The sequence below is a fragment of the Limulus polyphemus genome, unplaced genomic scaffold, assembly GCF_000517525.1.
Source record: "Limulus polyphemus unplaced genomic scaffold, Limulus_polyphemus-2.1.2 Scaffold1100, whole genome shotgun sequence".
Classification (NCBI taxonomy): Eukaryota; Metazoa; Arthropoda; class Merostomata; order Xiphosura; family Limulidae; genus Limulus; species Limulus polyphemus.
This window is the reverse complement of record NW_013666710.1, coordinates 178,632-196,694: the sequence shown is the minus strand read 5'-3', so window position 1 is coordinate 196,694 and position 18,063 is coordinate 178,632. Positions and strand designations below refer to the sequence as shown.

At 33.7% G+C, this 18,063-nt stretch overlaps 1 protein-coding gene across 3 annotated transcripts in view; it reads left to right on the top strand.

Annotated features, from left to right (window-relative positions):
* Positions 1-18,063, top strand: part of LOC106462132 (tumor protein p53-inducible protein 11-like) — a 198,511-nt gene that overhangs the window by 122,644 nt on the left and 57,804 nt on the right. Inside the window, exon 1 of one of the 3 annotated variants that reach the window (XM_013922024.2) lies at positions 1,390-1,583. The exons of the other annotated variants lie outside the window; for them this stretch is intronic. Coding sequence (XP_013777478.1) covers positions 1,501-1,583 — 83 coding nt within the window. The 5' untranslated portion in view covers positions 1,390-1,500. Of the gene's footprint in view, positions 1-1,389; positions 1,584-18,063 lie in introns of those variants that run through there. 3 annotated transcript variants of the gene reach the window in all.

The following is an 18,063-nucleotide window of genomic DNA, read 5'->3' as shown; positions in this document are numbered from 1 at the left end:
TTTTTTTTTTTTTATTTTATTTTTAGCATGATTGCATTTTGTTCTTTGGAGACTTAAACGTTGTATTTAAAATGGTCTGGAGCATAACGAAACGATCCTGATTGAAAGAGACATTTATCTATCAGAGAGCAGTTATTTAACAAAAAGGAATAGAGCAAGATGAAAAGGGGAATTATAAACCTTTAGGCGTGCGTGATATCTATCTATCTATCTATATATATGTATGTATGTATGTATATATATATAGAGAGAGAAAGAGAGAAAGAGAGAAAGAGATGGTCTAGTCAAATTGCGGATTTTGTATGGAACTTGATGTCACTTGCAGAAGATACAAAAAGGCCGCGGTGCTGACGTCTGTAATTTTGTAGGCCTCTCGATGTCCAGGACTAACACTTCAAGCATAGCTGTTTATCCATTGCGCAGCACTCTCTACCTCATTTTATTGCTTTCAGTAAGTCAGTCCGGGCTTAGTGAACTCGGAATGGATCCATATTTTGTTTTGGAAAAATGTAAATTGTAAAAGTACAGCCAATCCTCTCTTCATCTTGTCTTATTTCATTGAAAATTAGTGAACAAGATTTGTGGTTAGAGTTTACAGAGAATATTCATGTTCTTATTTATTTAGTAAAAAGCCCATAAACATACTGCTGACCCACCGAGGAGCTAAATCGTTGATTTTTTTTTTTTTTGATTTCTTAGTGCTAAGCTACACAGTGGACTATCTGCATTCTATCTACCGCAGAGAATCGAACCCAGGATCTTAGCATTGCAATTCCTTAAACTTATCGCTAACCATCGATAAAGGGGTAATGAAACTATTAACACCATACAGAGTTGTTAAATAGTATCTTGGATCTGTATAAATAAAAAAAAAGGCATTGTCAAGTTATAGTTTCTACAAACTTCTGAAGTTTAAAACGTTTAATATTTGTTGTTAATACTTAATATTTAGTTTTATATGCAGAAACCCCAATGAAATATTTATCAGAAATTTGTCTGCGTTATCTAAAAGAGAAAAAAAAACATTTATACGTCGAGGAAAGTTGTGAGATATTTTTCATAAGTTCATGCAAATTACTTTCTCGTACAAATTGATTTACACAATAAAATAGTTTTAATTTACAATAGATTTTCGCTTTTAATGCGACTCTGTTGCAGACTATCAAACGTTCTGATAACGGAAGTTGTATATTTTCCTTAAATATTTTATGGGCACAGATATTCTACGTGATAAATCTGTTCTTCCGGAAAATTGGAGAACAGCGATTGCGCGCGAGAACAACGTGTCTAGTCTATAAGATACAGAGGAAGTTATTTCTTCCATACCTGAAGCTAGCGTCGTTCCTGGCTCTGTTGTCTCCGTATTGATAGAAAGGTTTACGAGCAAATACCTTTATTTTCGTGAAGTCGGATCGTTCTAGAGATTTCTGATAAACTTGATTTGTATTATCGACATAGCTTGTTAAATTTACATAGATAAACATATACATCTGCTACCCCATGGAAACCACAGCACAGACCAGTCCTATCAGTAAAATTCGACGCTTGGATCATGCCACTTTGCGCGAAACTGAAACACTCGGGTAAAACTGGTTTCTTTTTTTTTACCGTAATTTTATTGTTCTAATGTTTCCTCTTCAGCTCTAATACGTAAACGACCTTGTTTGCTGCTTGAGATATAAAACTGGACTAAGATTATTAATCTTATTTTATTGATTCAAATTCATGAAAGCTTTACTCGTTATGTTGTTTAAATTTAAATGTCCAGATCATGTTAAGTTTCTGAGAGGAAGAAGCACTATATGCTTGTCATTCTGATAAAGGTAGTTAATCCTGGAAATGTCGATATATATATATATTTTTCCTTTTATCAATATGAATGACTGCTTTGATTTCAGTTATTGACAATAAGTAAATATGCAAGTAATTTTAGTATTTGGACATCAAAATATTATCAAGTATTTTAAGCCAACAGAAAATAATAAAACACGTTCACAGTTGTTTTTTTACGTTTAGCTTTCATGTGACGTCATCATGGATTTAGACTAATTAAGAACTCGCGTGTGGGTTTCGACTAAAATAAGCTGCTAGGGTGCGAGACTGGTACGAATGATATTGACACATCAATTCATACAATGTACAGTTCAGCTACATTATATGCAACTGTAGAATACAATATGTTTTTTAGTTAGAATGTTTACTTATTCTAAAATTACATCAACCCTTCGTTTTGAGCTTAGAAATTTAAATTGTCAATTTCAACCCGTTTACAAGCATCCAAAATAATTTTTAAAAACCCTCCAAGTTTAAACCCCTTGCTGATGCCCTCCAGTGGCACAGCAGTATGTCTGCGGACTTACAACGCTAGAAACAGGGTTTCGATACCCGTGGTGGGAAGAGCACAGATAGCCCTTTGTGCTTAACTACAAACAAAACAAACACTTGCTGATATCAAAAGAAACAATACAATAAAATAATTCTGGGTAAATTAAACAGGCCAGTACATTTGTAATCAAGACACCATAAACTGTAGGATGAAACAACCAAAAATTCAACAACAACCACAAAATTTGACGAGAGAAAAACAATCAAACAAACAAAAGAATTAAGTAGCTAATGAAACTTTATAGAAGTTGTCTCAATTGTCAAAACATTTGAATATGCAGTATAAGTAGGTATATATTTTCTTTCCTTCAAACAGTTATCAGCATATATAATGTGCATGTTAATTTATTATGTACAATGTAATGGCGTGGATTAGTGATTATTGTGCTAGGCTGCGGATCAGGAGGTCGAAGGTTCAAACCTACTGCACAATCTTCACACTTTCAGTTGTGAATGCGTTTTAAAAGTGACAATCAATCTCACCATTGAGTTAAGAGTAGTTGTGTGCGTGCGGCTGTTCCAGCTAACTAGTAGTTCTCCCTATGATCAACGGCTTTAAATTAAGGTTTGTTATTCCTGGATCTTTGGGTCTCTGTCCTGCCTGTTTAGTCCATATGTCGCATAAGGTCAGCTTGAAATATTAAAATACCAAATAACTGTTACTAGTTGTTATGGAGTCGGTTTTCTTCTGCTCAGACCGTGTTACCATAAAAAGGAATAATCCTGCATGTAAACACTATTTTAGAACACAAATTGTAGCACACAACACAGCAGCCTGTAATTGTCATTTAACGCATTGTTTGTTTGTCACTTTGTCTCTGAGGGTAAAAACTTTGTATCAATGATACTCCCCGTTCAGAGAACACTTAACAGCCTTCTTTAAGCACAAGCTTCCCACAGTATTAATGAGAACAACAACGTCAATCAGTATAACTGTATAAACGTGAGCTTGCATATTATAAATATGGAATTAATATGGTGAAATTCCTACTGATTTTTAAGCTGTCTCTTCTGTATACTTAGAACATTTACTTTTAATATAACAAAACAAATTCGGGACATTTTTGTGTCTTATATAATGTACATCATATGTTATTGTGAAAAAAAATTAGATCCAATCCATAAATCCCTATATAAAAATTCAGACTTGTGCCACATGAGCCACGTCTGATTTTGCTCTGTTTTATCTGTACAGTGTATCTTTACACTACTAAACTGTTGTTTATTAAACTGACTTAAATGTACGTATACTTTATCGAATTTTCCTTCATTTGGTTTTCGAAAATTCAAAACTGAATATCCTCACTATCAACCAGGTAATTACTTTGTCTGTTAGGATTGAAACCAACTTATCGTTGTGAGCAATACTTCGTAAATCACAAAATAAAATGTATAAAAATGTTAAACATGAATCATCCCATTAAACAAATGATTGCTGCTAATTCTACAAATACTAAGATTTATGAAAAATTTTACAATGTTTTTTTATGACATAACTTGTTTATCCAATGCAATGAGCTACAAAATGTATGCATGTTAATAATAAGAATGAAACACTTGGGTATTTCTCTACAAGTAGCAATATTTCGATTAACATCATGCGAAAAGTTGCTTTTATAAATATTGAAAGATAGAGAAAAATGATGTGATTGATCACACCATCACAAAATCTAAAATCTTATAACAAATAAACTTAAAATTCAGTTTCGGTCCCATTGTTTTGCAGTAAATACAAGATTAGAGTGTTTTAGACTAACTCTATAAATACTGTAAGGAATGAAGAGTAAAAATTATACTTGTTATGATAACAGAGGGGTTCTGTATGTAAGTCACGTTAGACGTCCATTTTGAATTTGATTCTAGCAAACTTTAAATAAATAATTATTTGAAGCTATTGATAGAACGAAATGAAATATTTTCAAAATTGATATACGTATTTAAACGAACATGGACACGAGCGATCACGTGATTAGACTTTCGTGTGATTGGTTGCAATTTTGACCGCTCCAATAGGAATGTTCGTTGGAAGATCATTGCACCACGCCTACTACTTCTTCTTGTCATTTATAATTATAAGTGTCTACGAGTACGTGTAAGACGACAGAGACACGTATATGACCATTAGAAAGATGTGTCATAGTAAAGACATAAATCAGTGAAACAGTTTTGACATTATTTATTGTGTTTCTTTTCTTTTTTTTTTCTTCTTTATATCGGTGTCATTTTTGGTTTCTAAACTCTTTTAATGCACGTGTACGTAACCTTACAGGACGACTTGAAGGCTGACGACAAAAATGTACGACAGATTTTAAGAAAAACGTCCTTATATGACTGTCGTTAAAATCTGTCTTTATGTCAAGGAGCAACTTTGTTAATAAATCACGTATTTTTGGACTTTTATTTTTTTGGGGTACAGCAATATCTACTTCATACGGCAAACATTTTATTTTTGGAATTCCTGACTTGTTTTGTGATTAACCAACTGTGATGACGTACCATTATAATCGTAACAACAATTAAGCTAGCCTTATCAATGGTGTACACCCCCACCTCCCTCTAGACCCAGTATTATTTTCTTCCGACTTAAACACAATTCTGTTCGTTCTTCTTGTGAGTCGAGCCGTGATAAAGAGCTGGGAGTAGCCCGTTAGCAAGCGTGCCCAGACTGTGAATCCGAAGACTCGTGGTTCGCGTTTCCTTACCACAAAACGCGTTTCGTATTTTGAAGTCGTGGGTGCGCTATAAGAGCGACGATCACATCCAATTATTTTATGTGGCAATAGTAGCCCTATTGTGCGGTTTACTAGCTGCTTTCCCTCTAGTCTATCAGTTCAAAATTAAGGACGGATAGCCCTTTGAGCAGCTTTGGGCACAAATTATGAAACAAACAGATATACACCTATTCTGTGACTTCAAATACGAGATCCGCAGTGACTTCCATAACGGGGGGGTCCGTGCTCTCAAGAACTCACTTTATGTTTTAGGATTGTTGTTTGTTTAATAACGCGCAAAGCTGTTCGAAAGTTATATAGCTAGCAGTCCCTAATTTTGGAGTGATAGCAGTGAGTCAACAACACTTACTGACAACCTGTTGGCAACTGTAATCCAATAGTGGGGTTTGACTTATATCCCTAATGCATGATCCCATGACACAATGAGCAATTCCTTTTGTTGATGTTTTTTCGGGAACCTCGGATTCATAGTCCGGCATGCTAATCACTGGGCTGTGCTTGGCCTTTGTATTTCAATAGAAGAGAAGTTAAAATGCATATCAAATAATGTTCATAAAATCGCTCCATTATTTTAATATCGCTTATACTAGTTTTGTTTCCTCGTTACTGATAAAGTAGTGGGTTTTAAGTCTGGTATGCGGATATCTATTCCGGAAAAAGGTAGGCGTAGTAAACAAAACAGCCCGAACTTCCTTTTCCTGTCTGATTAACTTATAAACCGTAATGGTGATTTTAGAACGTCTAACTCGGTAATGACTGCCAGTCAGGAAGATATCTGGTCATACAGACGATAGCCATTATTATAAAGAAAACGAATTATCCATGTTCTGCAGACGAAGAATATGAAAAGTATTTTACGAATTTAGAATTTAAGTTCTAGAAAAATTTAAACTCGCAATGATTTTGTCTCTTACTATTCGTAATATATGTACTTTTACTTTACTGTACTTTTACTTAAGATACTTTTACATAAAACTAAAATAGGGTTATAAACAGAAAAGGAAATTTTGGATCAAAATATTGTCTAGTTTTAAATTTAACTGCTTATCCTTAAATAACGCTTAAATATAAATATATTTAATGTTACGCAAATATAGAAAAATATATCTGTATTACATAAAAACAAAAATTACTTAACTTGAATATATTAGTTCTCTTGTAAAGTTTTCTGTCCGTTCACTTTCCGAGCTCATTCGTTGGCTGACTAGTTTATTAGAACCCCTCACTCAATATTGAGTTGTAAGAAACTTCGCTGCTGTGATTATACCTTGTACTCCACATGGTCTAAGTTACTTAAGATGCGAAAGTGCCTTATTCAATTGTTGTTCATTCATAGAAGATTATGATCTACATTTGGTTCACAAATCTAAAAGCTCTTCAACAAGTTGAAAACAGTGCTGGTCAAAGGAACTCACTGTCAGTTCAGACAATAAACAGCGCACGGATTGTTGCATTATGATCGTTAAAGATGCCTTGTATGTCAGTGTACAAATAGAAGTAACATTAGAGACACATGCCTTCTGTTAATTGCTTTCTCAAAACTGGAAGAGAAGAGTTTGACATCTTATATTTAACATCCTATAAAACCATAAGGAAAAACCCTGGTCTGATCGGTGCTTTATTCATTTCTAATATCTCAGTCCTTCTTCTACCACTAGGGCATTAATACCTACATGATTCTGGTTAATTCCAGTATTTTCCATAACAACCGAACAATTACCTTCAACCAAACTTCTTTTATCGAGATTTACTCTCTAGTTTTGTAACTAATTGTTTTACAAGCCTCCTTGCAAAAAAAATCTCAACACACATACTTAATTGTGGACATGCGTGGTGGACATGATGCGCCACAACGTTCATTTACACTTTATTTATTACTCGACTTTCTTTTTGGAACCAAATAACTCAATTCCTGCCACATTATTGGTCTCCATACCGTGATATCATCTTCAACAACTTGTAATATTGTAACAACACGAGCTACTTCAAGTGCTCCATATGTTTTACCTCTTGAATACTTTTATCTCACTGTCAGAAAAGAGTGAAATGCGACTCGCAAGACCACATCACACTCTTCCAGTCATCCACTGTCCACAGTTTGAACTCTTAAGAATCACTAAATCCATTATTCTCCTTTTGCATCTAAAATGAGTGATTTTAGACTTGTTGTCAACTGTTCTTTAGCAGCTTTCATAATGTCCTTCGTACAGTACAGTTACAGAAGTCAAATATTTGCCATTGTTGAATGAGAAACCAGACAATTGGATAATAGTCTGATGTCTGTTAAATTTTACAAGCCTATCTGATTGTCCTAGTGACATACGTATTCCGTTTCTATTACCATTGTTTATCGACTGATGACAAGTGTGTTTGAATAACCACTCCAAAAAGCGGCCTTTGAAAATAACGCTCCTGCAACACGTCCATCTGCAGAATATCTATGATATGGTTTGTTTGTTTGTTTCTAATTAAGCACGAAGCTACACAATGGGCTATCTGTGCTCTGCCCACCACGGGTATCGAAACCCGGATTCTAGCATTTTTAAGTCCGCGGACATACCGCTGTGCCACTGGGAGGCCCATGATATGGTACATTTATAGATGTCAAGCAAACCCTTGACATATCACATGGTTAGCCTATTTTGAAATATGCAAATTAAATTAGGTATTCGTTAAATGTCTTTGGCAGAATACTAATAAAGTTTCCTGTTGATGTGTATGTCATTCTTTAGTGAAGTCATTTTATCGTTTATTTATCTGCTCAGGTAGTGTTTCTAAGTTTTCATAAATTAAAATGTTGGATAACGTGTTTGATTAATATTACACACGATTTTTATAAACGGATCTAAAGGAAAATATATTAAACATTTGTGCCGTTTTTTTTTTCAATTACATTTGATAACGTGTTTGATTAATATTACACACGATTTTTATAAACGGATCTAAAGGAAAATATATTAAACATTTGTGCCGTTTTTTTTTTCAATTACATTTGAAAATGAAAGATCCAACGTATTAATTTTATCTATCTCTAACGTTGTAGTGTATTTGAAACTGCAAATATAGTAAGAATTTAATCCAAGGCGTTTGTTCGTTAAGTGTTCATAAGCGTGAATAATAATAAAAAAGTTTTTTTTTCATCAAGCCAGCACATGAACTGTTTAAGATCAGGTTAGAAATTAATACAAAACAAATACACACAAGGCACATGTACATAAATGACTATACTGCACCAAGAAACCATGTAAAGGTTTCTTCTTTAGTATCATTGTGGTATATACTACAAACTGGGTTAAGACCTCCATTGCTGTATTTGACCAAGAAACTAATAACTTCCAGTTTCTTCTTTAGTACTGCTCTTATATACCACTAAGTGGGTTAAGGCTTCCAAACAGACCCGGTCTGCTGTTGCTGTTCAAGTGACTTTTCAACCATTGTTGATGTAAAAAATGTTAGTAGTGCTTTAATACTCTATTCAATCAAATGTTATTAGTCAGTGTATTTAGATACCTCTGTATGTATATATGTTTCATACTATTTGAATATTGCCTTCAAATATATATATATTTTTAATTGTATTGATTAATATTACTTTCCTCGTTTGGTGTTTTGAACAAGTAATCAATGGATTGAAAATCGATTTTTTTTAACTGTTACTTAAGAGTTTCGTTTTACCTATGTATTCTTCACATGGATAGATTACCTTGGTTACAGCGAAAGTTTTGCGGATTTCGTTCAACTACAGTAATCATGTATCAAAAATTCAATTGTCATGTAGAACAACCATGAAATAAACTTGTCACATGCATAGAAAGGTTTGAACCGATCACAAAAAGAATAAATATGTAAATGAATGAAATACTTAATAATGAAATTGTGTATCAAACGCAAATTATTTGTTTCAATTCTAAAAACAACAGAACGTTTATGTGTTAGCAATTTATTAAATAAATGTTCATCTCCTTGTCGTTAGATGGCGTCGTATTAAAATTACAATTTTATTGTTGGGCAACAGTTGTTTTGTTTGCTGAATTTTGCCCAAAGCTACTCGAGGACAACCTGCCCTAATTTTGAAGTGATAGATTAAAGAGAAGGCAACTAATCAACATCACCCTCTGCCAATTATTGTATTGCTTTTGTCAAACCGAAAAGTAGGATTTGACTGTCACTATTATAACGCACTCATAGTCCCAAATTGCGATGTAAGGACGATTTTTATTTTTAGGGGAGGGGAGTAAAATGGTGCAAACCATGGACCCTCACATCCATAGGCCGGCAGGCTAGCTATTGAGCCACGCTCGGCCTGGCAACAGTTTTTAAATGTTTCTTGCTCTGAAAATTTTCCAGTTATTTCTTAGTTATTCTTTCAATGTATTTATGTAAATGGAAGGTTTTACCTTTTTGCACTTTGCCTGTTTTTTAGCGATGGTAAAACTCTTAGACTTGTATATATATTGGTGGATACTCTGGTGTGAATTATTTTTAGATTTTGACTCGCTGGTCTGGTTTTAATGTAAAAATAGTGTGTGTGTGCTTTCTTTCGATTTTTATGGTTCATTTTCAAGACAGTTTGTTCTTAAAATTTCAGTAAACAGCTAAAATGGGATAGAAAAAAAACGATACCAAATAAAAACAACGTTTCGTCACTTGATTTTTAAAATATTGTAGTGTGTGGGATACCTCCAACATCTATATTTACAGTTTGTTCTTGTTATTACTGTCTTTACCATTAGTAGGTTACTTATTAATTTCTGAGCTTTGTATGCATTTCGGCCATATAGTAAACATTAGGAAAACCAGCTGCTGAAAATAGAAGAAAACCTTCCTAACGCTTCACTAGTTTGTAAAAGTTCACTGAAAGTTTGCTGACAGATACCTAATAAATGTTATATAAATATCTGTTATCACCAGGGAGCATTAAAATAGAGACTGCTGAAAAAAGATGAACCGCAGAATATATTGAATCTTCTAGAATAATGTACCTAAATTAGCTGAGAGACAATTTTTTAAAGAGGCGTTTATAACATAAAACTTATAAATCATATTAAACTTGCAATTATTATCAACGTAACATCGTTGTGCGGTTTTTGTTTTGCTATAACTTGGGCAAAGCATAGCCCAGTGGTTAACATGCCAGACTAGGGATCTGTTGGTTCATCGTTCGTGCTCTGTATCTCCGCACATTGGAGCCGCGGATGCCTTATAAGAGTGACGGTCAGATCCCACTATTCGGTCAAAGAGCAGCCCAAGAATAGGTGGTAGGTGCTGTGGGCTATCTGCCTTTTCTCCAAAATAAGGGACGGTTAGCGCTGATACCCTTTCTGTAACTTTTTCGAATATCCGCAACAAACAAACAAACAAAACAAGCTATAATTTACGCAATGATAATATTTTAGTTCTCCAATATTGTGATATATATACATATAATAATTGTTTATTTGAAGGGAAATATCCAAACTGCTTAGAACTTTCTAAGATTGTTCTAATATACAAGGGTAAGTCCAACAAACTATAGACCAGTTTCACGTTTATTCCCATTCTCAAAAATACTTGAAAAAAAAACTTATTCATTTCAGAATAGAAAGGCTTATAACAGATTGCTATATATTATATGAATACCAATTTCGATATCAAAATCTTCATTCTACAATTTTAGCAATATCAAAAACTTATAATAGACAACTTGATTTTCCAGATTAACGCACAATTACAGGCGGAATGTTTCTTGATTTGTCGAAAGCATTTGAATCGGTCCAACATGACATCTTAATTAGCGAACTTCTTTATTATGGAATAATGGGAATTGTTCTTGAAATAAATAAAAGTTATCTTACTAATAAATCTGAATATTAATTCTATTAATGACTATAAATCAAAATTATTAAACAATTCTCGCGGAATATCTCAAAGATCTACCATTAGAATGTTGTAATTTTCACTGTATATTAATGATTTATCTAAGGCTTCACACGTGCTTGCTTGCTGATGATACTAATCTGTTTATTACCGATGATAATTTAAATTCTTTGAAAAAATATAAGTATGGAAAATTTATGAATGGATGGCAGCAAACAAATTTTCCTTCAATTATAATAAACCCGCATGTATAATTATTAGAAATAAAAGGCTAAAGTTAGACGACTTTAAAATTATTATTGGTGATTATGTAGTCAATCATACCGATTCTATTAAAAATCTAGATGTAATAACTAATAATGAATTGAAGCAGTATTTTCATATTAAATTTATTAGTACAAAACTAGCTATAACAGCCTCTAGTAATCCCAAAAGTTAGACATTATGCTGATAAGGATACTCTTCCATTAGTCTGTTATGCTTTGGTTTATCAATATACTCATTATGATATACTGAGTAAGGGATTTGCTGAGACAACTATACTATACGCTTTAGATGTAATTCATATTAAGATTATATAATTTATAATTTTTGGAAATTTTAGGAGTCACGTTACCCAGTATTATTATGAATTGGATATCCTCAACATACATACGTTAATAAACTAGAACTTGGGACATTTATGAACATATTGTATAATAGTAATTTACCAATCTTGTTTTCCAAGTGTTTTATTTCAATATCTGATATCCGTGTATAGCAAACTCCATATTCTTCATTAGCCAGTCATTATTTGCATCAGGTGAGAACACATTTTGGATTAAAATTGGTATAAGAACATTGTTAGATATTCCAGTTCAGTTGAAAATATGACAGTTAAAGTTTTCAAAACAACACAAAAGCATTTATTATTTCTAGTTACTGACTCGTTTAATAATTGTATTATGTTATATATGGTTTGTTTCCTCGCAATAGATGTGAAATTTGAATACACAAATAGCTATGATAATATTTTGTTAGGGTGTGGTGGACTAGGTGACCACGTTGTTATTCCGCCACACATGTGCTGTGAAAGAACAATTTCACATAATATTTTATGTTGTTATTCCATGCATTTTCTGAGTGCACAAATAAAAAAAATTAAGAGTTTATGTGAATAGTTTTTCCACTTACTAGAACTTTGCTGAGTAAGTTTTCCAGTAATATACTTTGATGTGCAGATTTTCTAGATGTTAGAGTTTTAGTGTGCTTTGGTAAATAGGTTTTCCACTGATTATAACTGTAATATACTTTGTAGAGTAGGTTTTCCACTGACTACAACTGTATTAGACTTTGGTGAGTAAATTTTCCACTTTTTGGAGTTATAACAATCTTTCGTGAGTATTTTTTACCAGTTAAAGATGTAATAGACTTTGGTAAGTAGGTTTTCTACTTGCTACGGTTGTAATAGATTTTCGTGAAATTATTTTTTACCGTTTACAGCTGTAATAGACTTTGGTGAGTACGTTTTTTACCGGTTACAGCTGTAACAGACTTTGGTGAGTACGTTTTTTATAATAAACTTCGTGAGTAATTTTTCCACAGCCATCGTGTACTTTGCTTAGGGCATCTCTTCTTTTTTCACATTTAAAATGTTTTAAAACATTTCAAAAGCCACAAAAATGTTAGAATATATTTAACTAACGATTGTATTTATCCCGTACATACTTGAGCTTCTGTGTGTACTGTTATTTTGTTCCTGAATCTTTATTCGATTCTATATATCAGGTTTGGAACGATACGTTAACGTGAAGCTCAAAATAACCTCAAAACTCACTAAAGAAGTTGAGTTGTTATATCACAATTATTTTGAATCCTCACCAAGTCGTTACGGTCCATGCCACAACATCCAGTCATGTTCTATCTGACGGGCGTGCATCTTGACAATAGTCCTGCAGCATAGATTCCGTTGTAGAAGGCTCCGTCGTAAAGTTTCTATGTCAAAAGCCCACCACTACTCCCTGCTTGCTTTCTATAATTCATCTAGAGTACGAGGATAACGGTTTCCCAGCACTCATTTCAATATTCCGATCGTACAGATATCTATAGATGCTGCGACTTAACCGATACGTCATCGTGTGGAATAGCATACATACCAGTTTCATTTTGCAACTGCCTGATGTATGCGATGGTTGAATGAGTATCTCATGGAAAAATCTTGTATAAATGTGACTGATGTCACTTTTACAGACAGAGACTCTTCTTGATTATATTGTTTATTGTTGCCTGGGGCACATGAAAAGCTTTTGCCATTGACCTTTGTGTTCGTAGAATCTCATCTATTACAAACTCTGCATTTTGCTTATCACAAGTGAAATATGGCTTGTTGCAGATCTATTTCTATATGATCCTTGTTCCCCAAGTTGATACATATTCCATAGTGCTAACAACATAGGGTAATATTTTCACAGGCAGTGGGTATGTAAAATTCAGGGTGGTTAGCATAAACCAAAACAACTGTGTGGTAAGAACATCACCCGGATGCTATGTGTCAGGCTATGCAGGAGTAAACCTAAACGATAAAGTTGACAAGGTCAGAGGAGAAACCCCCATTATGAAATCTAGCTCAATTCTACTAGCAGGATATCAACCTTCTCTGCACTAGTAAGTTAAAGGCGGCAACCATGGATCGTCTTCATTAACAGCCAGGGGAAATTAGACTACTGGAAAACAAAGTGTCACATGGTATAGCTAAGAAAAGCAAACATTTGGGAATAAAACTACAGTATACAGACAGGTAGCTACTGGCAACATTAATAAATGAACTCTCTTCTACCTCCTGTCAGGCAGCCGGGATTGCCGCTTAGAACTCAATTCCATATTCCCTTGTTTTCCAATGTCATTAATTACGAGAGGTATCCCCCATCTTGAAAATAAATCCCTGATATGAACACATCTTTACGATCTGAGAGTATGCATATTTTGCGTTGGAAACAAATGTTACACACACTTTTTAAAAGCCAAACAATGTCGAAATGTAGTTCTGATACATTCCGTTCCACCTCGACTTTATATCAGTTGTTGGTTTTACGTGACTTGCTAATGTGCATATTCAAAATCTTTTCAACATAAAGTACTCAACCTTTTGTAGTATTTAAAATCACGCACGCTCAGTGGCTCAGCGGAAAGTCTGAGGGCTTATACCGCTAAAAATCGGGTTTCGATACTCCTGGTGGGCACAGCACAGATAGCCCATTGTGTATTTTTCCGTTTAACAACAAACACACAAATCAAATCATGCAAGTATTGATAACTCTCAGTAAACTCAACTGATATACTGTTGTTTTAAACTATTAAACTAAGTAAGTTACAACTTACTACAAAATCATTATTGATATTTCTGACTCTAAAATAATAATGAAATGTTGCTTTCCATTGCTTTCACAGTGTTTAAATAGTAAAACTATCGAATTAAATCATAAATTTTATAAAATTAATAATCTTAAGAGTTTACTTTTTTAATCGTATTGTTTAGTTGAAAATACTTTGAGTTAGGAAGCTATAGGTAAGCAGTATATGGGAAGATGCTAAAAACATATGGACAGTTTTTTGTTGTTGTTTGGGAAGATGCTAAAACATATGAACAGTTTTTTGTTGTTGTTTGGGAAATGATAAAAACACATAGACAGTTTTGTTGTTGCTTGGGAAGATGATAAACATATTGACAGTCTTTGTTGTTGCATGGGAAGATGATAAAAACATATGAACAGGTTTGTTGTTATTGTTTGGGAAAATGATAAAAACACATAGACAGTTTTGTTGTTGCTTGGGAAGATGATAAACATATTGACAGTCTTTGTTGTTGCATGGGAAGATGGTAAAAACATATGAACAGGTTTGTTGTTATTGTTTGGGAAGATGACAAAAACATATGTTTTTTGTTGTTGTTTTTTTTTTACAAGTACCTTGATTAAAGAAAAATGACTCGAGACTTGAATAGTCAACTATATTGGACTTTTCATACTACTATAATTTGTTGATAGAATGTATGGTTCATCTTGGAAGTGATTATTTTATTTCACCGAGTTTGAAAGACGTTTTTTTAATGGTCCTGTAATGTTATCATTTGTCGTTCAGTATTTCTGCTGTGAGACACAATGTTATCACGTACTCTACTTTTTGATGACTTTTCAATGTGCCCTTAGCTACATAATTGTATACTGATTTGCAAAAACGTGACTTTTTTTAATTGAAATTAATAAAACTTTCACCAAAAATAAATAGACAAATGCCTTCTATGCTTTTCACCACAATTATTGTTTGGTTTATCGACTGCTGGGTATGGCTTAAAATATTTAAGCCAGGAGTACAACTAAGCAGGGTTTAATGCTCGAGATTAATGCGTGACTTTAAGAACAGTTATTAAAAAAATACTTTTCATCTTACCGCATGCAACATGCGTGGTTTATTTCTGGATGTCATAAAATCATTCTTTCTTTTAGTAAGATCGTTGTGAGTTCAAGTATCTAATACGAATTAAACTGCCTTGGTACGTTTATGCAAGGCTATATTTGTGTTTATTATTGTGGTTTGTTTTTAAAATAATTATCAGTTTTGATTTTCAACAAAGATGTTTGGAAAGGAGTTGTTTAGCAGTTAAATACTGATCAGAAGATGATACGTATTGGAAGTTTCTAAGTTACCCTAAGCTAAGTATTATTTACAAATAACCTAATAAAATTTATTTTAACAAATCTGTTAAAGTCGATTTTTTTTTCTAGGTTTAGAACACGTGTGTGTATAACATTTAAGAAAAACTAACAACTTTTTTTTCTTACGAGTTAAAGGTTAAATGTTATGAGTTGTTAAAAAAAAGTAAATCATATTGCGTGTAATAAGAAAATGTAATTTTTTTACGCAAAACCTACTTACTTCAATAACTTTGTAAATATGTACTTAGTTGCAGAGACATTTCATCTTCGAACGTAGACATTGGCTTCTATTCTTATATGATTGATTGGATTGAATCAATCCCGAAACGCAAAAGGGAAACCAACAGTTATTGTCAAACTTTGTGTGGTAGAAGAACTGTAGCCCAACGTGTAGTTTATGACCATGTGCGTAACTAACGTCATATTTCTTCACCAGAGAAGAAAGCCTGTTGTGCTACCTAATCGAGTATCAGTTCGTGTGTGGACTGTAGTGAGGAAATATATAAAAAACATAAATATCGGTTACTCAATGATAAAATTATATTCGTATTTCTGTTTCTTTTAAACAATTAAAAAAGTCATTGCGACTATTGGTAACTCATAAATACATATATTTTCAATTTATAGAAATTAAGATCAAAATAGTTAAACTAGACATTTTAGCTAAATAGGTAGATATACTGAATAATTGCGATGTTTTATCACAACCCTTTCCTTGAAAAGGGTGATAATTTATTAATATTTAAAAGTTATTGTGTTCCTGGAATTGAATTTTTATCAAATGAAAAAGGATGAAAGACATGGGATGGTCAATTATAAAGTGGACAGCAGACTGGTCAGTGAGTGAATTTATCCTTTTGTTGTTGTTTTATGTTCACTGTTCAAGTAACTTGTTATTTGTTTTATTTTTACAAGAGCGAAAGGTTATATAAAAATATATAACACGCGTGTTTATTTGAAAATTGGTATATAATTTGGTGACAGGGGGTGTTTAAATCATTGATGTTGCACTAATGACACTTCGAGAGTTAATATAAGAACGATGGTCCACGTCCCATTCTGTCTCTGGAACTTCCTGGTGCTTATTCTGATGGCCGACTACACACTATTGCCCAAGACCACAATTTCCACTGTAGCAGGTTTCTGCGAAGGCTGGTGAAGTCAGTCTTAATCATAAATCTTCACAATGTTTCTTCAAACCCTCCACCGTCCATGTGTGTCGGCTTCCAAGACCGCATTTATACAGAACAAAGGCATAATGCTCCAATGGAACCACATCGAATGGGATTGCTGTGATTCCAGATTTTTCGAACATATTTTAATGACACCAGCCGTTGTTTTCGAGGAGTATCTGGAAGCTTCTGAAATTTTAACTTGTGATCCTTGACGAACTTTGTTTTTTTTTAACCTTGTTAACGATATTAGGAGATGTTCCCAGTTTCATTTCAATGTATTTTTAGGGTGATGCTTGAAATTGGCTTGAGGTATGGTTGTCCTAGACATTCTGCTATACGAAATTTCCCTATTCCTCTTGGAAAACACTGAAGACTCACTTTTTCGAGGGCCTTGCATAGCCTGGCGGATAAGACGCTCGACTCGCAGTGCGAGGATCGCGAGTTCGAATCCCCTTCATCGTACATGTTCGCCCTTTTAATCATAGGGGCGTTATAATGTGACGGTCAATCCCACTATTCGTTGGTAAAAGAGTAGTCTAAGAGTTGGTTGTGGATGCCTTCCCTCTAGTCTATCACTGCTAAATTAGGGACGACTAGAGCAGATAGCCCTCATGTAGCTTTGCGCGAAATTCAAAACAAACCAAATCCTTCGTCGAAATAATGAGTCCTTTGGCTCCACATCATTTATCTATTTATATATTAGATCGTCAAGAAATTAATGTCGCTTTTTTTAGATGAAAAAACCGAACAACTTATACATCAAAACAAAACATTTATGAAATGAAATAGTCTCCATTCTTATCGATGATGCTTTTCCATCAATCAGTTTTTTAATGCCCTGGTTAAAGAAATCACTTGGCTTTGAAGCAAAAAACATGTTGATGTTCTCTTTAACACCTTCCACCTTTGCATACGTTTTTCAATTAAGATGGTAATCTGATGGTGCCATATCTGTAGAATATGGTGTGTGTGGGGGGGAGGGGGGTGACTTCCCAACCCAACTCCATAATCTTGTGTTGCGTCAAACGTGCCACATGTGGACGTGCATTGTCGTGGAGAAGAAGAACATATTTCCGGTTGACGAGTGAAGGGCGTTTATAATGAAGGGCTTGATTTAAAGTTCGAAATGCATTACTCCTTTGATGTTCCACCGAATGCAAAGCGTCATTTTCTGTGAATGGAGTCCGGGTTTAGGGGTCGGAAATGGTTTTTATCTAGGACTGA